Here is a 22,292-nt window from a genome sequence, read left to right as displayed (position 1 = left end):
ATGGAATTGATGCCGAGTTTGTGACAATCTTTAGCGTAGAGAGAAGAGCATATAGCTTGAAAGCGGTAGAATGCCAATTCTCTATGCCGACGAGTCTAGCTCGCGAATCTATGAGAGAACAAAAGTGGTATCTAAAAACATGAAACGAAAATGTCGTTGTCCTCTAGGGACTCCATTTACACAGCAAAACATCATAAAAATCAACATCACCAAAAGGTATCGAGACAGACTAGGTGTCTTGTCCATCTACACCTTTTCGTTGTTTGCCGATCCTGCAGAGCTGGATCCATATCCAGTCTCCAATCTCTCAACTCTCTCGCCATCAGCCTTGCCACCGGTCTTGCCGTACCTGGGCTCAACCAATGAGCTGCGACGTCTAGCGCCAGCAGCAGCTTCGGTGTCGAGGTAATTGATGAGAAGTTCGCCTGACTTGCCGTAGCGGTTGGGTGTGTCGCGAGCAACCTTGACGACGTTAAAGACGGAAGTTGTGTTGCGGAAGATCTCGTCCATTTCTTCGAGGGAACGAAGACGGGTTTCTGTGGGAGTTGTCTGTCAGTACAGGAATCATACTGAGCGTTCAAAAGAACCACTTACCAGGGTAGAAGAAGTAGACGCAGGGGACGATGAAGGCGTTGATGACAGCGAAGATAATGTAGGTCTGGTATCCAATAGTCTCGAAAGCGACAGGGGTGATCATGACGACCATGCTGAAGAAGAGTTAGTAAATCACTGGAAAATAATCTCTGAAGCCTCCGCTTACAAGTTGAAAATCCAATTGGCCGAAGTGGCCAGAGCATTGGCTGGGGCTCTAATACGAAGAGGCACAATCTCAGCAGGGTACAGCCAGGTCATACCCAACCAGCCGATGGCGAAGAATGTGTTGAAGACAAAGAGGAAGACTGCAGCAGTGACACCCAGACCAGACGATGTCCTGGAAGTGGTACCAGCGAGAACTGCCATAGCGGCGGCCTGACCTGCAGCACCGAACAACATGAGCTGGCGACGCCCGAACTTCTCAATAGTGAAGACAGCGATCCAGGAAGCGGCGAAGTACTCGGTTCCGTTGGCTGCGGCTAAGATACGTGAAAGGAAAGGCGAGAGACCGATACTCGTCTCGTAGATGTTAGCCGCGTAATAAGTAATGAGGTTGATTCCTGAGATCTGTTGAAACATCTGATTGACGTAGGCAAGGACGACACGGTGGAAGTTGCGGTCCTCGTCCATGGTGAACAGATCCCTGAAGCCTCCCTGTTGCATGACCAGAGCGGAATCTTTGATGGCGGCAAACTCGGCAACAATGTAGGGATCTTCAGAGTCCTTCTCGTTCAGCGCACACAGGACGTTGAGAGCCTCGTCCCTACACGAAGGTGTGATTAGCATAGATTCGTGATTTGAGATGATATAAACGTTGAAGTCTCGCTGGACGACTTCACTCGATCGAAAGCAGCGGCGGCAAGGTCAATCGGGGTGTTTGCAATTTCGATATGACTTACTCTTTTCCTTTCATGATCAGCCAACGGGGCGACTCGGGCAGGCCCATGATAAATATAAGGATGATGAGGGCGAACAAGATTTGGAGCGCGATGGGGAAGCGCCACGAGACAGTTGAAGGCTCTAAGAACGAGAAGCCGAAATCAACTGAAGGCGAAGGCACAATTAGCAGGGTCTTTTGAAGGACGGATACAGTACTTTTGCAGCGGGCCAAGTCGCAGTTCGGGATCAACATCAACGTGATGGCGTCCAGGACACCATCCCAGCATTGTCAACCAAGTGTGTGCGACTGGCCCACTGAATTTGTACCTAAGGTTTACTCACTCCAATACGAAAGCATTACACCTGGAGTATTGATCAGTATGCTGGTCTAATTGAGTGGGGAGTATATCGCGACTTACCGCCAGTGATAAGGGCACCCTCGATCATGACCATTTGACCACGACGATGCGATTTCGAACACTCGCTCTGCCAAGAAGGTACCGTGGATGTGTTCATTCCGTTTCCGAGACCAGTGATGATTCTGCCGGCGATCAAGTGGCCAAGAGAGAAAGCAGATGTTTGTAGTGTAGCGCCAACAACCATAATAGCAGATCCCAAGAAAATTGTCTTACGGCGACCAAGCCAGTCACCAATCCAGATCGTCATCAAAGCGCCCACAAAGCATCCCAAATTGTAACAGGCGATTGAGATACCTTGGACGGTCGAGGTGTATGCTTTGGTTTGATTCAGAGGGGGGTGTAGTGTGTCGATCTCGGGAAAGGTGCGAACAAAAGATTTGAGAGTGAGCAGACCACCCATGACACCTAATGCTTGGTTAGCATGTCTGTCTGATCCAATCGTAAGGAAACCGCTTACCTTGATCATAACCGAAGAGCAGGAAATCGAGACCGGCAATAACGCCGACCGCGACATTTAGTTTGGTGCCCACCAGGCCATAGTATTTCTTGCCTCCAAACATGCTGAATGTTCAATGGGAGCAACAACAAATTGGAGGAGGGAAGGAAGGAAGAAAAAGAGGACAATGAGATCTGCACAACGAGGATGCGGACAGTGAGAATATATACCGATCAACACATCCTCTACCCAACCGCTGTAACATCAGAGAGTTTGAGCACCATTTGGTTCCGATTGGCAACTCCATCTTCTCCACTTCGGCCTCCACGAGACTACAAACTCTACTGCAGTGCAAGACCTATCCGTGCATCAACGGAGGGCAGCGGACTGGTCCTTGCAGACACCCAATGACGCATGCCGCGGTGCATACAAGCGTGTCCCCGACCACTCTCCCACATAAACTCCAGATTGTGGCGAGTAATGGAGGTACCGGGAATGCCCAATTTGGTAGGTCCGGCGCCGACAGATCGCCGTGAACGGGGTGGCTTGTTCTCCACGCTTGGGCGTTAAAGTTACCTTTTTGAAGGTTGCTGCTGGAGATCCATCTTCTTGCGCTGCGGAGAAAGGATTGATGAGCTGCAAGGCCACGCACCTACGATGTGTTCCTTGGCCGTTTGTCTCGCAGGAGGCAGGTGCGCAATGTCTTGTCTATCTCCGGAAGGGTCTTGTTGTTATCCATCGACATCGTCGTTTGAGGCCATTGAAGATCCAAACTAACGCCAGGGACGATGAATCCAATTTCACCTTTCCGCTGACGTCTGTGGCCTCTGTTGCAACCTTCGCAATCTCTGTCTCATGTTCTTGACAAACGAACTCCACAACCGCAGGAATGGAGTCCCCCTTAGTGGGTCATCCCCGAGGGGAAGTTGGCAACTGCCCCGGTCCTTCTTCGTGATTGCACTCCACCGCCAGTTCAGGCGGTCGAAGCGATACGGGGCGGTCGTTGCCGACGGCCGGTGTTTTTGCGGTCAAATGCTCGGTCTGAATAAGTGGCGTACGGAGAGTGCGGACGCTCCGCAGCACCCTGACTCACTTTACCGGTGAATTTTGCCGGTCCAAATAACGTCTTCTCGTCATGGCATTTTCGGTCTTTGCCAAAGTAGAACGGAGTGCTCGCCGTCATCGCATAGAACTGCGTACTAACATGAGAGAGTCATGCGTCTGAAAGACTCGCTCTGCATGTTAATTGTGTCCCGCGGGTGACAATCGCCAGTTTGCAGAGCGATTGAAACTGTGCAGACCGCTCACGGGAAGAGGAAAACCAGGCCCGGACTTCCAGATGGAGGCACCCGGCTTGTACGAAGTCAAAGTTCCAGCATTGCTTGAGGCTCTGCGATACGAGCACTTGAAGCCAAGGCCTTCCAACCATCTCATTGGTGGAGGTGCATGGAATACTCATTGCCGAGGGCTCAAGGAGGCCCTCAGGTATTCCGAGCACGCCGGCATGCTCTTTTGCAACGACATCTGGTCCGGACGAACATGCTCAGCGGGGAGAGACCAAAAGGCATATCCCCGCCTTGCTTGATGGCGATGATCTGGGGCAAACACGTGCGGAACATTCCGGAGTTGCAGAGTCGATCAGTATCGAGGTGGAGGTGTGGTCGATGGAGAGCGTTCACGCCCGTCAATGTCTTCTGAACACTACGCCTGATTCATGCGTCCGTCCTACTTCGATAATCAGCTGACTACAAGTTCATCTGATGCATCTTGGAGAGTGTAGTCAATCACGAAAGAACAAACACTGGTGAGGATCGTTCTTATAACGGAAGCTATGAACCATGCCAAGCATCCTCCTCTATGTGTAGTAGTGTACACGACGAGTCTTTTTGGTCAGACCCAGCTATCGGTAGTCGACACGGAAGAAAGATCATCGAATCAGACGATGTCATCATCGAGTGGTTGGTTTCCTACCAGGCACTGACCTCAGGAGCAGCGGTCTGGCACTCGGAACCACCGCTAGCAGCAGCAGAACCAGCACCAGCCATCCAGTCTCCTTCGGCAGCGACTTCGGCAGCAGGACCAGCACTAGCAGTGTAGTCCTCACCAGCGGTGGATACGTCAGGAATACCAGCGGGGTTAGGGCAACGACCGGCGCCGTGGCCAAACTCGTTGCAGTTGCGGCACTGAACCTTGCTCCAGTTCTTGGGCTCAGAGCAGTCCTTGGAGAAGTGGCCGTTGCGGTCACAGTTGCGGCAGGTGACGTTGTCCTGTATGTTCATCAGCGCGGGCCAGAGTAATGATTACGAGAATATGCTTACCAAGTTTGTGGGCTCAGGGCAGTCGCGACCGGTGTGTCCAGGGTTGTTGCAGTTGCGGCAGATGATCACATGCTCGTTGGTGCAGTCAGAGGCTCTGTGGCCTTCTTCCTGGCAGTTGCGGCACTTGTCTGCGGGCTATGACTTATCAGTAACGATCAGTTGACAGATGAAGCTCAGAAAATACCTTGGTAGGGCAGTCCTTGACGAAGTGGCCCTGCTCGCCACAGTGCTTGCACTCGACATCACCGCCGCCGCCACGAACAGCGCGAGGCTCAGGGCAGTCGCGGATGTAGTGGCCCTCGTTGTTGCAGTTGGAGCAGGTAACCTTGGGCTTCTCGATGATCTGCTTTTCTTCGGTGCAGGACTTCATGGTGTGACCGACCTCCTCGCAGTTGGAGCAGTATGGCTTCAAGCTGTCCATGGGGAAGCCAGCATCGTGCAGGCGCTCAAGGTTCTCCTCGGGGCTCTTGGGCCAGCCTTCGGCAAGGATGGCGCGACGAGGCTTAAGACTCTTCTGGAAGGAAACTTGATACTTCTTGTCAGCGTTGCCCTGGAGGTCGACGTTGGTGTGGACCTTCGAAGGGACAGTTTGCTCCTTGGCAACGAGGTAGTACTTGAAGCCGGCCTCGCGGAAGCACTCCTCGAGCTGAAAGATGGTGAGCTCAGGGGCGAGCTTGGAGTAGACCCAGAAGGCTTGGATGAAGTCGTCGGCATCGCCAGTGTCATTGGCGGCAAGGAGATTGTCCCAAGCGTGGTCGGGGTTGTCAATCTCAGGAAGGCCAACGGGGTAGACGTTGTACTTCTCAGTACAAGCGGCGGCGCTGTGGCCAGTACCGGAACACTTCTTGCAGACGGCCTCAGCACACTCAGAAGAGCGGTGACCTTCGCCACCGCAAGTGCGACAGATGCCAGTGAAAGCGCGCTCGGCACGGGGGTTAGTACAGTCGGCCTTGTTGTGTCCAGTTTCACCGCAGTTGAAGCACTCGCCGGAGTCCTGGCGGGGCTCGGGACACTCGCGAGAGAAATGACCAGACTGGCCACAGCTGTGGGCATGTTAGTGATGAGAAGGGAAGTGCACTGCAGTGGTGACTCACTTGCGGCAGGTGTCATCACCGGGGCCAACAGCGTGCTTGGAGATGGACTCAAGGCCCATGCCCGAGTATTCTGCGTCGATACCAGCGGCGGCAGTGTTTTCGACCCACTCAGCGGTATTGGCGCCAGCGGCAGGCTCTTCCCAGCTGGGAGCTATAGATGGTGTTAGTGACACGTCTTGGACACAGTGACTGCGCCAGCCCAATGCTTGGATAGACAGAAAAAGGTAAGGCGGATGAAGGCAGGTGAGAACAGAAGGACCGAGCTTGATCAAGGAAGACCAAGAGGGTTGACCGGGTGAAGGCGCACTGCAACATGCGCACGCCTTGTGGATACTTACCAGCAGTGTTGTCCCAATCAGACATGATGATGAAAGATGGGTGGTGAGTGTTGTTAAAGAAGAAGACTTGAGTCCAAGGGAAGGAGTGCACGTCGAAAGGTCGAAGTACGGTTGAGTGGAAGGAAAAAGGAAGGGTTGAAGTGGAAGGGCAGAGGGCTTAAGTATCGACAAGAGATGGAGAATTTCGCAACGCGCTTCTTCACTGTTATTGTGAGAGACGGCGATGCCAAACAGTGAATAGAACTTGCGGTCAGATGAAGAAGGCGCTGGTGTGGTGGAGTTAGAAGACGGAAACGGAAAGATCAAATTGGCGCCTTCTTCTCTCGCGTGCCGGCCAGTCAATGCAGAATAGAGTACACGGACAGGAGTGACCACAGAGTTGGAATAGGAAAAGTTGGCTCAAGAATTGTTCTCGTTCCTGATCCATGCGAAGAAAGCTCTTGCTTGATCTTGCTTGCTGTGTGGAGGCAAACAAGTGCTAGCAGTATACAAAAACAACCGAGCAATATCATCGTCCATCGCCAGCTTGTTCTATCATATACTTTCTTTGTCACCGTGTGAGCCCGAATGTGCAATGCTCTTCACTGACGGTCCTGACGAGCACACATCGTTATCAGTATTGATGAGGATAGCTTGATGACTATACATTTGCAGTTCATCAGCTATCTCTTACACGGAGGACGATCAACATTGTAGCAAACAGCGAAGATAAACACGGAAATAGGAGAGAGCAAGAAGTAAATATCAAGAACATAATGGAACGCCTCGCTACAGTACATCATCATAACCATGTTATCAATCCCAAGTCATTATTCCGTGAGACAAGTCATGAACAGCATGACATCTAAACACCCCTGATCAGTCTAACAACCAAGAACCAACAAGCTCCAATGAACCTGAAGCCACTAAGAACTGCAACACTCCAGAGTACGACACTCATGTAGATGGTACTGCGCTGATTGTCATCTTGAACGCCGACAGACACACGATCAAGTCCTCCTGTGTTGAGAACGACTGCTGCGAGTGCAAGGTTGCAGAACATCCAGGCCAAAACAACAGCACTTCTGAATCCCTTGTAATAATCCTCATGCTTCTCGGATGCGGAAGGGGTCTTGACAGGAGGGGCCCATTTCGTCGAGAACACACGGAGTTCCTCTTCGTACTGACTGTTGAGATCATGGTCGTCGCTCGGAATAGTAACGTCGACCTTACCACCTGGCTTGGTAACGGCGGAAGGCAATTTTTCCGGCTTATCGTCTCCTTTGGTACCCCAGGTGATGTCGTGAGTGTTGCAGAAAGCGTAGACGTTGAGAATATTGATGTAAGTCGGCGTGAGGAGAAGGTACTGGAAGAAGGATGTGAACATGTGCCAAGGATCCAGAAACATGAAGGAGGCGACAAAGTACAGGACGTATGTACTGGCCATTGACACGATGAGCGTCAAGAACAGCGAGTTGGTAAAGAGCATGCTAAACGTGAAGTGATCGTGTTCTTTGAGCTGTGCCTGCACGGACTTGACTGTGATGAAGACGGTTGCGAACATGAGATATCTAGAGCAAATCTTAGTTGAGTCATCTCAAAGAAGTATTGAGGACTTACGCCATGAGAATAGCCCAGAAGTAAACCTGCGTCATATAAAATTTGTTCGAACCTTGCGGCCGGTTTCCGAGCGCGAGGACGAAACAAGTAATTAAGACAGCAAGATAGATCCATTCGAACAGTACGCCTAACACTTTTCCAGGTGGAAAGTTGAGACTTGAATCGGAGAGTGAACCTGTGAGAATGCGGAAGACGAGGAAGAAGTTGCCCTACCAAGCGATGTGTTAGCAAACCAACTTCAGAATTCAGGCACGTCAAGAGACTTACGATAGCAAACCAAGCGAAGAGCATGCTGACACCCTGGTAGAAGAACTCGACCATAAACATGAAGTTGCGACCAACGGAGTGATTACTGCGGAAGATTTGATGGAAATGGGCAAGAGCGTAGACTGCAGCGAAGAAACTGCCGTTCAACCAACGTCTTCTTTGCAAAATGAAATCAGCCATCTCGGTAGGAACATCAGTCTCGCCAGTAGCCGACTTGACGTATTGTAGAATCCAAGAGCAGTTGCGTTTTGACACCAGTTCGAAACAGAGAATACGATCTTCAGCAAGGTACATGTTGGCAGTGAAAATACCGGCATTGGCACCATGCATCTTCTCACCAGCGAAGTACTTCTCGAGCGGGCCTTGACCAGTCTTGTCGTTTTGAAGAGCCATGAAGCGATAAGCAGAGAACGCACCGGGAAGGACACTAATGAAACCAAAGGCGGATTCTAGAGGCTTGTCAAGAATGTTGCTCATCTTGTACTCGAAGTTCTGCGCAGCGACCAGAGGATTGATGAGAGTTTTACCATGGTCCAGCATGGCCTTGATCTCACCACAAGCACCGGCGCACATGGGCTCGAGATCGAAGGCCTTCCAGAGCTTGTAGATAGAGTCCTTGCCTGGCTTTGTACCGGCATCGATCAGGACACAGATGTTTGGGTCAAGAACCTCTCCAAAAGCCTGGAAGAACCATCTATGCGAGTTGATCTTCTTCTGGTTCTTTTCCTTGAGACAGAACAGCATCTGAACAGGTGTGTTTCCCTTCTTAACGGAAACTACACCCTTCTTGAGCTCGAGTGTCATCTGGGTAGTGTATTCGTAGATGTGGGCAGTGACATCCTTGCCGTTGACCTGCTGTTTGGCGATTCCATCTTGGTAGACACCCAGACCAGCGAGAACGGCTCTGGTACGAGGGTTGATCTTTGCACGGCCATCGCTGACAACACAAACAACGATCTTCTTCCAAGCCTCCTTTCCCCAAGTCTTGCTGCTGTTTCGCGAGTTCATGTATTCGATGTTCTTGATGACACCGATCATAGTGCGGGCAAAGAGCTCATCCTCTTCGTTGTACATGGTAATGACGATGAACAGTTCGGTATGTCTTGGTTTAGCAAAGAGCTTCTGGCGCAGAGTGAAGCGCTCCGAGTAGAACTCGGAAGGATCGCAGGTGGCAGCCGAGTAGCGCATGTGTGTGAACTCGTCACGCTCCGGAGGTTGAGCGTGCTGAATCTGGTTCAGGAGTCTCGGAGGTATAGGGCAGTCGAGCACTAGGTTTCCGTTGAAGAGCTGGACTTCTTTGACTGTCTTCCATCTGCGGATACCACCTCCAGATTGCGGTTGCTCTGCGTTCAATTCCATTTGCTCTTCCATGACAGGAGTGGGCATCTGATGCGGATCAGGCCCGTAGGCAGAATCCTGTTGCAGAATAGGGCGTGTGTCGACCTCGTCTTGCCAGTAGTGGGGATGTTGTTCGCCAGATGGAGGACCGTACAGCTCCTCGTTAGGAGTCAGAGCAGGTTGGTAGGGCTCATTGTGGTATGCATCGTGGTGGTCTTCGGGGTTCAGGGCGTAATCGCCAGGAGGATAATGATGCTGCGAGTCGTAGCTATCGTTGTGACCGTAACCGGGAACGTGCTCTACCGAGAACTGTGGTGCGTGGTCAGCAAGGCGCCCACCGAGATTGTCTAGGTGAGCTTACTGTAGGCTGGGGATGGAGTCTGTCTGAGGGGGTTCCAGGCATGGGCGAAGCGCCTGGCCGAGGACCCGGACCCATGGGCATGTGTAGAGGTTCGTCGTGAGTGTAGGGGTTGTCGTGCAGAGCGTACGACTCTAAGGGATGCCCTGGGGACGGTGATCTGCCGGCGCGAGGATCCATAAATGGGTTTTGCGACTGGGCGCCGTATGCTTCGTCTTCGTCAGGGGAATGGCGGCCGTATGCTGCGACAAGATGCCCCGGTCAGCGAAACTCGCTCTTAATGTCTGGAACGCGTGCTCGACACGGAGCGTCCACATGGAGCGTCTGAGGAATGCTGCCACATCCCGACCTCGACCCTCCCCAACTCTCGCTCTCTCCATGCTCTTTCACTCCTGTCCACTCGTCCACTCTGGGTGCTGGGTGTTGTTGCACTTACGGCCAAGACGGTTGTACGACATGTCTGCGACACTCTCTGCAATATCCCGTATGCGCGGCTTGAATCGATATGCGCAAACACTTGCTTCTCCCTTTCTCTTGCTGTTTGTGCTGGTTTCAGAAGCGCTTCAAGCAGCTGTCTGTCAGAAGTCCGAGAATCGATTGGTTCGTGGCTGACGTGGAGTTTGTTTACTCGAGGCGTTCGCGCTTTTGCGACTGCGATACTCCCAAAACACCTGACAGAATCGCAATATCGTAGACAAAGCGTAGGTCAAACAAAAGACTTATAGGATGTATTCTAGGTTTTGAAAAAGAGATTGGCGAAAGCGGCACTAGATCAAGGCCCGTTGCTACAGCAAGCAGATGCAGCTGAAGTCATCCCCTCCCCTCTTCCTTGCACCCCGAACATGCACCAACCCTGAAACGCGTCCTTCTTACCACAGCCTCACTAAGCAATCCTCCTTTGCGGTAACATCGGATACACTCTGGCGCTGGACTCGACTCCTGGTCGAGATGTCTCTCTCTTGCGTGGCTTCCACTTTGCTGCGCCATGCGATTCGCCAATCGATATGAACTCTTTTGTTTATCAAGGTAATGCGCCGCCCTGCAAATGCGCAATACGCTCCGTACGATACGTTTGGGGCCGTGCTGTTTTTAGAAACCATAGCAACAACCTTTTGCCGTCTTCGGCCCGAACTCTTGCATCGTCATGGCCTGCCACTTCAACCTCGACTGCTTCCAACAACAACTTCGGCTTTTGGTGCTGTGAGTCTCCTTTGCCGATGTCTTCGCCACTACATACGCGTTCATGCCAAAAGCCAAGAGAGCTGCTGCCTTGCGATCTAGAGAGTTCGGACGAGAAGACTCGTGATTGCCCTTAGGGTATGGCTCGTCGTAAGCTCTCGTCGAGCCTGACCAATCATTTGAATCACCCTCCTGGAGAGCAGTCAATGTTGAGGCTCGATGTGAAGACCACTGTCTGTGTGACTTGAAACACAAGAAGAATTTCGAAGCTAGAGATTTGTAGTCAGCTTGGCCACCCTGGCCAGGATTTTTCCGATACCTACCATCTGCTTTCCTTTTCCATGAATACTCCTTGCGGGGTAAATAGCTTAAGAAAATCAAATCAAATCAAATCAAATTCCATGAATACTGGCCGATCAATTGAGGTCTAAGCAACAGATGGAAAGGTAATGTCCAAGTTGTTCGGAGCTAGCTCTCGACGAACGACATTACCAATCCGCAAAGATACCCTACCGTTCAATAGCTGACCGGAGGAAGCAATCATCACATAAAGACGTATATACCTTTGTGTCTCCAGCACCTAAGTCTGGGTCGGTAGAATCATATGTATGAAATGAGTAGAATGTTAGCGGGATGTACAAGTGTCGGACAAGCGCCGGGAACATGACGAAGACGGCGTTACAAAGCGAATGTTAGAACAAGGAAAAGCTCTTTGTAAGTACGCCTGTAGGTGTCTCTACGTCCGTACACTGGTGATCTCTTCTCGAACCCATTGTGAGTATCTGCTGTGTTTGTGCAACTAAGCCACGCTTTCCTTCACCAAGTGACTTGTATTCTCCTCGGTGCATGTGGTGTCACAACTCAGTTGGAATGTTCCGTGGGACAGATGGCACCGAGAGTTTATGGTTTTGCTATAGCACAAGTTGTAAATGTGATTCAAGGTTCCAGATTCAAGGAGCTCAATGTAACGCTGGTCGTGAGACTGTTCGGTAACCGCAGGTCAAATCATTCAGGAATATGCCTTGCTTCCCTGAAGGACCGTGTGCGAGTGGCAGGCTCGATCTCTACATTAGCCGATAGATTGAAGCGATGCTTGCCCCGCTCAAGCTTGCGGGCAGTTGTCGCATGGAGACACAGCAGCAGTCTTGTGTCAACCCGGCAGCGCTTCAGCTGCGTTCTGTCACCTTGCTGCAAGCCTCTGAGCATGACCGGCAAGGAGCTTGCTTTTGAGTGAGCAAGATGTTGTTTTTCCGGTGAGAAGCTTCAAGCTCGCGGGAGCGGTATGCAGCAGAGTTGGTCAAAGCCCGGACGTGCCGGTTGGTTGGAGGGGAACATGACGTCGATCAATTCCGATGAGGGGATGTGCAACTCGAATCAACAAGACGCTGCTGTGTTGTTAATTGCACAGCGCATCGCTTCGTGACCTTCTTTCCTTCGCTCCGTGTATATATAATCCGCTCCAGTCACCGACTTATACCCTATTTCTTCTCAACATCCACTTCAAGCTCATCAGCAATGGCACCGGTACGTTTCATCTTCGAACAGCTCTTCAGCTTCGAGCAGCTCATAGGCTACCTCATCCTGTGGATCAGCATCATCTCTTGGCTTCGATGGCTAACACTGGAACAAAAGATCAAGGAGATTCTGTTCGACTGCGACAACACCCTCGTTCTGAGTGAGCACCTTGCGTTCGAGGCTTGTGCTGAACTTGCCAACGAGATTCTGGAAAAGCATGGAAAGTCGGCTCGCTACACTGGCCCTCAGCTCCTCAAGGAGTTTGTCGGCCAAAACTTCAGAGGTATGATGGTCTCTCTGCAGAAAAAATACGGCTTCGAGATCCCAGAGGACGAGTTCAACGCATACGTTGACCGCGAGCTCGGCAAGGTTGTCGAGACACTGGAGAAGAAGGCCGAGCCCTGCGCCGGTGCTACCGAAGTCCTCGAGAAGCTATACAAGAGCAAGAAGTACGGTCTTGCTGTTGTATCATCATCCGCCCTCTCAAGAGTCCAGGCTTCCATCCGCAAGGTCGGCCAGGACAAGTTCTTCCCCGCAGAGCACGTCTACAGTGCTGCCACCTCCCTCGAAAAGCCAACATCGAAGCCGGACCCTGCCATTTACCTCCACGCATGCAAGGAGATTGGTGTCGAGCCCAGCCAGTGTGTAGCCATCGAGGACAGCAAGTCAGGAGCTACCGCTGCCAAGAACGCGAAGATCCCTCTGATCGGCTACGTTGGTGCTTACGACGACAAGGAGGAAATCGACAGAATGGCCAAGATGCTGACCGAGGAGTGTGGTGCCATTGTTATCATGTACCACTGGAACGAGTTCTTCGACTGCATGGAGAAGGTCGAGCAGAGTCTGGCATGACTCCCCAAGAAGGCCAACATGTGATGGCCTTCACTTTTACCTCACGAGGATATGAGTATGACGATGTGGGGCCACACATGAGTTGGCATGAGCGAAGGTGCTCTGGAAAAGATAATGCATCCGCTTATTGAAGAAAAAGTTTGGACAGATTAATCCATCACTAATGAATACAGTATTCATACTGCCCGCATGCGAATCGTTTGTTTGATATCATGGCATGCACCATGTGAACTCTTGCCCCTGCTGATCTGTTTATTGATAGTTTTCCATATGCCGCACCATGTGGCAGGACTTGATCTGCGAAGAGCAGTCGGCAAGAATCGGATGCCACATAAGGAGGGCGTTGTGCCACCTTGCTGTAGTTGGTAAGGCACCGCCGAGAGATTGCCATGCCCTCCTTTCTGCACAACAAACATAACCTATACTTTCTGTCCGCCCTCGTGAACCTTGCGGTGTCATGTGAGCATTTATATGATCTCTGGTTGGTTGTAGCATTGGTCCGGTCCTGCGGCAGCTAGACTGGAAGACGAGAATGTTCAATAGATGTGAACCCAATCTGATAGAGGTATCGATTTTTCCTATCGGCGAGGCCGTGACCGAGGAATTTGCCGAGAACTCTCGAAGGATATCACTTAGACACCTCGTGCCGTGCGCAGAATGATCGGCCTCTATCCGCAAATCTGCACGACACTCTGTAGATCAACGGAGAACAATGATCATCAGCGGTGATCATGATGCTTGACTTTGAATCTGCGGAGCAGTGTTGGTACTATTCTCGGCCATTCAGATGGGTAAGCATGTTCGTGTTAAATGATCGCCTTCCTCGTATGTTAGATCCTTCTGCGCGCCCAAGTCCAGAGATAGACAGGCTGCTCGAAGCGCCTCTATCAGATGCAGTCTCCGCCCAAGGTATTGCACAACCTTATTGCGGTCAAATTGACAAAGCTTACACTGGATCAGGTTGATATCGATGAATGTGACCCTTTAGAAAGAATGGAGTTTGGTCTATCTTCACGTCGGAGAATTTAATGCTTTGCATTATTCGAAAAGTATCCGCTCGATGACCACATGGCTTCGTGGACAAAGAGTGGATGCACCAATGACATCCTGATCGCAAAAGAAAGCCATACACTAAGGATCGACTTGCATGACACTATTAGCACCTTGTTCAGCGAAAATAGCAGCGATTGGGGGCTCAGCATGCAGAGGCAAATGCTTCACATACACGAGCTTTCAGGGCCGCCGCGGGAGAATATCCATGGCGCGTGTAGTCGCAAAGCAAAATCCGAGCTTGACAGCACACAAGACGGGCCGTCGGCTGACATAGCCACTCCAGAAGTCTGATGGATATGCCCTGGAAGCTTGACTCGCGCAGTTCCAGTGTGAAGGTCTTCCGGATTCCGAGACAGTTGCAGTCTCGCCTTGCGACAATCGTTGAGTTTCTGTGGTTGTGCCCGAGACATCTTCACAGTGGAACAGTGTCTCTCTTCAGCCCACAATGACACGGGGCACAACGCCATTCAAGGGTTCGAAAGATGGGTCGTGGTTTTGCGCCTGGGGCGAATCCTTTAGACCCGCACACAAGCACGGCGCAGTCATAATGGCATAGCTAGCTGCTGCAACTTATCATTGCTGCATGATAGGAAGGAACGCGATCATGACACGAGGCTACAAAAGTAATTATATGTAGAAAGTTGCTACCCGAACTTACGTTCATCTTATGCAACGTTTGACATGTTATACTTTGGCAATCGCTCGAAGTCATCTGGCCGCTCAAGGCTTTGCAGAAGAAGAACCACCTTCTATTTGGAGTATCGAATGGCAAACCTCCCTCTAGAGCTTCATGAGTCTGACTTGACTCTGTGCGTTGCGACAACTGGTACCCAGCAGGCAATGATCAACTGTTCTCGACGAGATCAAGCCTTGGCATATCCTGATGATGGTTAAGACATTCTCCACGCGCGGTACCCACTCCCCAAACTTAGCATCATGTCGATCTCGAAACGACCATCTAGGAAACGGCCTCGCGCGCGCGATTCTCTGAAGGAGCGCGGGGACAATAAAGTCAGATCGCGAGTGGGACTGACCGTCATCAAAGACTCCTCTTCGCATTGCCTGATTCTCGACAAGGCACTGACTCCTTCATCAATCGAAGTCGCGAAGCGAGATGAAGTGTGACTGAAAGAATCTCCAGAGTTCTCTCTATTGCTTTCCCGGAAGATCACCCGCTCACGCAAGCAGGAACCGCACGGCACGACCAAGGGGAAAACTTGCCTCCTCTGCACTAACCAGACAGGCGTACCAAACCACAGAAGCCCCGTCATGAGAACTAAGTTCAGTTTGGCCATCCTGCCAAGCAAAGGGCCCCTCGAAACGGCACACTTCCACGACCTCTGGGCTTGAATTAGAGTCAGCCACCGTAATAGCACCCTGCAGAGTCGCAACATCCTTCCCTGATCTGATGCTCTTCGCGAGGTTCCGTGCTCTCTATACCACAATTGCTCTGCTCCTTCGTGTCAAGATGGACTCCACTTTCTGTATTTGGCTTGACATCAGCACCCGCCTGCTATTCTCGGCAAGCACTCGAGGGCAGACTTACTCGCGATCCTGCCTTGGCCTGGACTCGTTTGAGTTCTGTTCAGGATCTTGGACGGCTTGAGTATTGCCAAAAGAGACGCGGTGATGCTCGTTTGCAGGGTAGAGTGTCATAGTGCGACTAGAGTGTGGACACTCTCCAAGTTCAAGTATATATATATATGCCCATGATCCGGTAAGTTGGAAGACCATCTTACCAAAAGCATCTGCTTCTTTACTACCATCTACTTCATCTACTTCCGTCTCTCAAGACACAAGACAAAATGCGTTCCTTCACCGTTGCCGCTGCCTTTGCAGCTCTGGCTGTAGCCAACCCTCTCCCCCAGGAGATCGACTGGGCCGCCGTTGATGCTCTGGCTCCTATTCCTACTGTTACCATCCCTGTTGTCGACGTTGCTGCTAAGGCCAGCACTGTTGCATACGAGCCCTCTGCTGCTGCCACCTCTGTTGCTGCTGAGGTCAAGGCCTCTGGTGTCGACACCGATGCCACTTCTGGCCTCAAGGTCCGCGCAGCTGCTGTCACTTGCAAGCCTCAGCCTCTCGGTGCTGGCCCAACCGTCAGCCCTGATACTCCCGAGGCGTTCCTTGCCTACGGCGACTTCGCAACTGCTGCCAACTCTGCCTCGACTCCCGAGGGATACTACAACAGCTTCACCAACTTGAACGCCAGCTCATCGGCCTATGGCTACATGGGCTACACTCTGCTTAACGAGTACTCGACCCAGACCTGTGCTTCCAAGTGCGATGCCATTGAGGGATGTGCTGCCTTCAACATCTACTTTGAGCGTGACCCTACCCTCAACCCTAATGATGCTTCCTGCGCAAACCCTCCCTCAACCACAAACATCAAGGCAAGTTTTTGTGACATTTACCTCTTACTAGAACGATGCTAATCCTCCAAAAGTGTGTATTCTGGGGAGGTCCCGTGTCCACATCCAACGCCAAAAACTTTGGTCAATACCGCAAGGACTTCCACGTCGTGATTGCTGGCTCGAACGGCTACACCTCGAACAAGATCGTCACCCCTCCCGGCTACACCGACCCCATCTACCTCGGTAACGCCGCTATCAACGCACCCTTCGATTGCAACGGCAAGGACACCTACCTTGGCGTCCGTATCTTCCAGAAGGGACCTTTCGACATCTCCAAGTGTGCCGCTGCTTGCACTGCCCAAGCCGACTACGCTCGTGCTCACCCCCCTTCAAACGGTGCTGCCATCAAGACCTGCCAGTACTACAACACTTACATGCTGTTGAAGAACGGTGAGGCTGTTGGCCAGTACTGTGCTCTTTACGACCACAGCTGGCCTTCCAAGTACGCTACCAACTTTGGCCAGTACCGTGGCTCTGACCAGTACACCATCGAGTGGTCGTACATTTCGTCCAACGCTACTGATGCTGCTGCTGCTTGCCAGCCCAAGTAGACGAAGTTTGGAGCTGAGATGACTTTTATGGCCTTTTGTGTTTTGTAAAGTAGCGTTAATGTTTTCGTCACTCTCTATCAGATATCTTGTATATGCCCTCCTTGGAATACTGTACAAAATTTTATCCTCAACGACTTCTTAGAACTTCAATTCTTGATGAGTGTTCCAATCGCTGAAACTTGTACAGTCGCGTAGCAGTGCTCCGAATGTGAGTGACGTTCGAGCTTTATCGGTACGGTTCAACCTGTCCAGTCAGGGTATGCCGCCTCCTGGCCGGACTCTCCATGCTGTTCACAATCTGAAAACTATACACTACGTCGCACACAATGCTTTGCCTAGACAGAAGTTGAACAAGATGACTTTGGGTATGTACATATAGCTCATTCTACTAGCGTCTAGGTCTAGGGGATATGCTTCGTGAATCGTTTCGGCGGGGTGGAGGAGTAGATGAACGCCTGCGTTCTCTACGCTTGTAGTCGCGTTCTTTGATTGGAGGAGTTGGTGACCTCGAGTAATCCCTCCGTCTGCTTTCTTTTTCGCGTCTGGGAGGAGAGTCGTGGTAATCTCTAGTAGAGCGATGCCTGTCCCTCCTGGGTGACTCCGAACGGTCGTCTCTATGAGAACGATGGCGATCGCGTCTGTCGTCTGTACGATCGCGTGACGAGTCTCTTCTGCGTCTTCTGTGTCTATCTTCATCGTGGTCGCGTCTTGAGCGGTGGTGTCGCTTTTCGCGACGCGAGTCGTCGTGTTTCGTGGATGAGGATGATGATTTTGCCAATGCCTTTTCGACTTCTTCCTTCTTTTGCTCAATCATGTATGCTTTCATGGGATCGTCGTCTTCCATGTCGCGCATGAGTTTTGCCAGTTCGAGCTCTTCCTTGATCAGAGGTCTGGCCTCCTCTTCAGCTTCCGACTCTTCAGCATGTGCACCGGCGATTTGCTTGTCCTGACCAACGTATCCTTCATCTTCATCCTCGTCGTCTCGCTTCTTGTATCTTGTGTGGTCGACAGCAAGCATCTTTCCCATGACGGTTGCGCCGCCGAGGTTGTCGACGGCGAGATCGCAACTCCGCTGGTCCTCGTACTTTAGCCAGCAGAAGCCTTTGCTCTTTCCGGTCTCCTTGTCGCGCATGAGGCGGATCCAGACGGGCTCGCCATATTGGGAGAAGATTGTGATGATGTCTCCTTCGGACAGGTCGAGGTTGAGGCCGCCGACGTAGATGTAGGCCGTGTCGCGGTAGTCGGTGTGCCAGGAGGCGTTGGAGGGAACGACTTTTTCGAGTTCGCGCTCGTTGAGGCGCTGGACCTGTTTGATCTGGTTCATGGCGGTATGCGGTGGAAGGACGCGAAGGGGAAAAAGTTGATGATGACGCTGCGGGCTACAAAAGTTGCCAGACCTTGATGGCATGTGAAAGGCGTTTGACCAAAGCTTGAGAGTGACCCTGGCCTTGACCCTGACCGCCTTGGAGCTGCTGTAAACACTCTCTCGAACATTACACTTTTGTCGCAAGCAACCACCCCCATGGCGCGCTCTCAGTCAAAGTCACGGCCGGGGAGCAGCGAGCAGGACATGTGGTCCACCCTGCTGGACAAGGTGGCCAGCGGCAAGAGGCTGCCCGACAAGAAGTTGATCGTCCTGGGCGGCTCCATCGACTCGCAGCGCGACTTTGTCGACTCTCTGGCCCAACAGCAGCAACAGAAGACGACTCGCCCAAGGAAACCCGACCACAAGAATGCTGCCCCTCCTCTCGCTACACGCTTCGGACTGGGATATACCTACCACAACCTCCTCGACACAGACCACGACGACATGGTTGCTCGCTTGTCGCTATACACCCTGAGCACTCCCGACAAGCAGTATGCCCCTCTGCTCGCCCGTCTCCTTACTCCTCAAGCCATTCCCAATACTGCCGCTGTCATCCTTCTCGATTGGGCCAAACCATGGCACTTTATCCACACTCTACGCCAATGGGTCCGTCTACTCAACCTCGTAACTTCCTCGCTCGATGAACCTGCCCAAGTCGCTCTGCAAGAGAACATGGCTGCCTCTCAACAACGCCGTCATCGCGATACTGCTACAAGTATGACCGACAACCACACTCCTCTCCCTCTGGGTCCCGGCGAGCACGATGATCCGCTAGGCCTTCCCCTCCTAGTCGTCTGTCAGAATGCTCAGCACATTGAATCTCTCGAGAAAGAGCGCGGCTACCGTGAAGCACACTTCGACTACATCCTCCAATTCCTACGGACAGTCCTGCTCAAACACGGTGCTGGCCTCGTCTACACCATGCCCGCTCAGCCAGGCTCACTACAACCACTCGTCCACCACGCTTTAGACGTCAACACCTCACCAGACGGCCCACCAAAACACAACGTCGTCGACCGCGACAGAGTTCTCGTACCGCCAGGCTGGGACAGCTGGGGCAAGATCCGCGTCTTGCGCGAAGGCTTCGACGTCGAAGGCATCAGTCGAGCCTGGGGCGTCGAAATCCAAGATTTACCCTCATCACCTCCTTCTCCAACTCTACCTTCCACGCCCGACGCCCAAACCTTAGGGGGAGCAGAACCCTCGCCTCCTTCGGATCAAGACACTACGATTTCCCTCTACGAACAACAGATACAAAACCCACATCCACCTGCTCCTTCACAGCCAAAGTTGGAAGTGGAATGTACACCCGATCAAACCTTTTTGGCCGCTCAAGCAGAAAGTCTAGATCGCTATCGCGCTGAAGACGAAGCAGCGAAGAAAGCTCGTGAAGCCCGTCGTGTGGCCAATGCACCCAGCACACCATCCCACTCATCCGCCGATGACTCAGGTGCTAGAGCAATGGCTGAGCATGTGGGCCCCGTTCAATTCAACATGGGAGGAATCCAATACGATGCGGATGAAGTGCTGAGACGTCTAAAGGTATCTAATCTTCCCTTTTACCGCTTTCCCGAAAACACGTTTACTGATATAAGATGAAACAGGAACGCAACAAACCCGCTGCGTCACCGACACCAGGTGGTACTACAACGCCATTTAGTCCCCAATCACCGGCTCCCGCGTCGTCGAATAGTGCAACGCAAGATGTGGCCAAGGATCTGCCGACAGAGAACCTGGAAGCTTACTTTGCGAGCTTGATGAAAGGTGGCAGAGGTGCCAATAGTGCGCAGAACAGTCCTCGGCCTACGAGAGATGCTGGTGTGTAGAGATGTGGTGTATAGAGATGGCTGTGTTTCATCGAAAAGGATTACAATAACCGATATCCAACCACAAATTGTGCAAAGTCATCTGGCCATAATGAAGAGTTTTTGTATCTGAAAAGAATTGGTCTAACCTGACCAAACGACTACACAGCTCGCGGTTCTCCTCAACTCCTCTCAGGAAACTGCCTGGTCAGATAGTTTCTGAACCCCGTATTCGCAACCCTGACACCGCCTGTGTTCAAATCATCCGCAAGCTCAAACACCTCCCATCTAGCATCTGCTCCACCCTCCACAATCCACAGCCTTCTATCTCCTCCTTCCGGGTCCCAGGCAATCACTCCTTTCGGCGGTTTACCATCTGGCCTACCAGGCACAGCCACATTGTCCACCTTGAGCTTGGCAGTTTGTCCGTTGGGAAGTGTTGTATTGGTGTACCGCGGCTGACCTTGCCAGTTTGGCGGATCTGAGCCAATGGTGAATTCGATAGACGTGGATGATCTGGTGCCCTTGGCCATACCGCTGAAGATTGATGTCAGTGAAGGTGCAGTGGCGGGTGGTGCGTGACGGAGATCTGGTGGTGGTAACATGTAGCCCCCTGCTGCTGTAGCCACAGCGCCTGGAAGTGGTGACGAAGATCCAGATGTGTGAGATATCGTGTCGTAATCGTGGTTAACGCGGCTGAGAGAGTTGCGTTTTCGCTGTTCGGGCGGTTGTCGTGAACGTTCTCCTGATGCTCTTGGAGCACGGAGGTTCCAGATATGCAATGTGCCTTTTTCGGACGTAGAGGCGATAAAATATGCCGAGGGAGAGAAGGCCAGGCCCCATATTGACGCAGACTCTAGGCCTCGTCGCAACTCGGTGGATTTTGTTGGATCGGTGGTGCTGAAGACACGGATGATGGTGCCTTGTTCACTAGCAGTGGCAACGATGTTGCCGTCTCTGCTCATAGCCATCTGTCTCAAAGATTGCTCGTGAGCTTTGAAAACCTTCTTGTCCTTCGAAGATAGTGTCAAAACTTGTACTTGTCCAGGAGTCTCTCCAGGTAGCGCTAATGAGTCGCCCCTGATACAGCAGAGACCGTACGGGTTTTTCGCGGTCCGGTACAATGCTTTCACTGTGCTTAGAGTGATTGCACCGGTCTCTGGATCTTTACTGTACTCCAGAGATATACTGCGATCCATCAGGACGACAATGCAGTATTTGGTGGTGACTCGGACGGCGATGATCGGTTCGCCAAAGTTGAGCTCCTTTGATTTCTTCTTCTCGACGAGGTCCCAGAATTCAAGCTTGACAAGATCAGTATGGTTCATGTATCTGACGTGATTTGGTGATATACCTTATTAGGCGATGAGTTCGGCAACCTTCCGCCACCCACCAAGACTGCGTATCTATCATCCAAAGCTTCTACGATAGCGAGACCGTGTCCAGGACGAGGTGCTAGTAGTGGTTAGAGACCTGAGGTTTGATCACAAACACCGTGACATACCTTCTTTGATGGTTCTTATACAGTCCTTGGCACGAAATACTAGAACGTATGGTCAGCTATTACCTGATGGCTGGGGTCACATCTGAAAACGCACCCCTCAAGCCATCGTCCAACCCGCAGGCGAATCTGGTACAGTCGTTGTTGAAGGCCACTGAGAGCACCTTTGGCTCGGCGGTGTCCTTGATGGGACGTCTTGTGTCCATGACGCTGGCTCAATCGTGGTATCGGACCGTGGAGTGTGTACTGGCATGCGGGAGTTGGACCGATACAGGATTATGGTTCATGAGCAGTCCATATTCCGTGAGGATTTGACTGGTTCCAGGAAAAGGTGCGTTGCCAATGCCAAAAACACTGTGTTGGTGATTGATAGATAGTCCAGATATCCGGGGCAGTAGATGACCCTGAATCACATG

General features: G+C 51.8%; 7 protein-coding genes across 7 annotated transcripts; 3 read left to right on the top strand and 4 right to left on the bottom strand.

Annotated features, from left to right (window-relative positions):
* Positions 1-246: 246 nt before the first annotated feature.
* Positions 247-2,452, bottom strand: M436DRAFT_78506 (general substrate transporter; the record flags this gene model as incomplete). Its single annotated transcript, XM_013575900.1, has 7 exons — positions 247-536; positions 595-707; positions 761-1,357; positions 1,494-1,638; positions 1,816-1,836; positions 1,893-2,297; positions 2,350-2,452. 7 exons carry the CDS (start codon positions 2,450-2,452, stop codon positions 247-249), a joined length of 1,674 nt encoding a protein of 557 aa, XP_013431354.1.
* Positions 2,453-6,922: 4,470 nt separating this feature from the next.
* Positions 6,923-10,098, bottom strand: M436DRAFT_78504 (uncharacterized protein; the record flags this gene model as incomplete). Its single annotated transcript, XM_013575899.1, has 5 exons — positions 6,923-7,628; positions 7,678-7,886; positions 7,945-9,591; positions 9,644-9,882; positions 10,077-10,098. The coding sequence occupies 5 exons, from the start codon at positions 10,096-10,098 to the stop codon at positions 6,923-6,925; spliced, it is 2,823 nt and encodes a 940-aa protein (XP_013431353.1).
* Positions 10,099-12,334: 2,236 nt separating this feature from the next.
* M436DRAFT_60573 (HAD-like protein) lies at positions 12,335-13,186 on the top strand (the record flags this gene model as incomplete). The annotated part of the gene is made up of 1 exon (XM_013575577.1): positions 12,335-13,186. One exon carries the CDS (start codon positions 12,335-12,337, stop codon positions 13,184-13,186), a length of 852 nt encoding a protein of 283 aa, XP_013431031.1.
* Positions 13,187-16,044: 2,858 nt separating this feature from the next.
* On the top strand, positions 16,045-17,204 carry M436DRAFT_69706 (uncharacterized protein; the record flags this gene model as incomplete). The annotated part of the gene is made up of 2 exons (XM_013575733.1): positions 16,045-16,632; positions 16,686-17,204. The coding sequence occupies 2 exons, from the start codon at positions 16,045-16,047 to the stop codon at positions 17,202-17,204; spliced, it is 1,107 nt and encodes a 368-aa protein (XP_013431187.1).
* Positions 17,205-18,186: 982 nt separating this feature from the next.
* On the bottom strand, positions 18,187-18,528 carry M436DRAFT_33290 (RNA-binding domain-containing protein; the record flags this gene model as incomplete). Its single annotated transcript, XM_013575132.1, has 1 exon — positions 18,187-18,528. A coding segment is annotated over one exon (342 nt), but the record flags the coding sequence as incomplete, so codon positions are not given.
* Positions 18,529-18,726: 198 nt separating this feature from the next.
* Positions 18,727-20,169, top strand: M436DRAFT_37423 (uncharacterized protein; the record flags this gene model as incomplete). Its single annotated transcript, XM_013575177.1, has 1 exon — positions 18,727-20,169. The coding sequence occupies one exon, from the start codon at positions 18,727-18,729 to the stop codon at positions 20,167-20,169; it is 1,443 nt and encodes a 480-aa protein (XP_013430631.1).
* A 388-nt stretch (positions 20,170-20,557) lies between these two features.
* On the bottom strand, positions 20,558-22,082 carry M436DRAFT_38305 (WD40 repeat-like protein; the record flags this gene model as incomplete). Its single annotated transcript, XM_013575337.1, has 4 exons — positions 20,558-21,679; positions 21,730-21,830; positions 21,880-21,918; positions 21,974-22,082. The coding sequence occupies 4 exons, from the start codon at positions 22,080-22,082 to the stop codon at positions 20,558-20,560; spliced, it is 1,371 nt and encodes a 456-aa protein (XP_013430791.1).
* Between the last annotated feature and the right edge of the window lie 210 nt (positions 22,083-22,292).

The sequence above is a fragment of the Aureobasidium namibiae genome (genome assembly GCF_000721765.1).
Source record: "Aureobasidium namibiae CBS 147.97 unplaced genomic scaffold scaffold_2, whole genome shotgun sequence".
In the NCBI taxonomy this organism is placed as follows: domain Eukaryota; kingdom Fungi; phylum Ascomycota; class Dothideomycetes; order Dothideales; family Saccotheciaceae; genus Aureobasidium; species Aureobasidium namibiae.
Note: the sequence above shows the minus strand (reverse complement) of the source record. Positions and strands in the feature narration are given on the sequence as shown.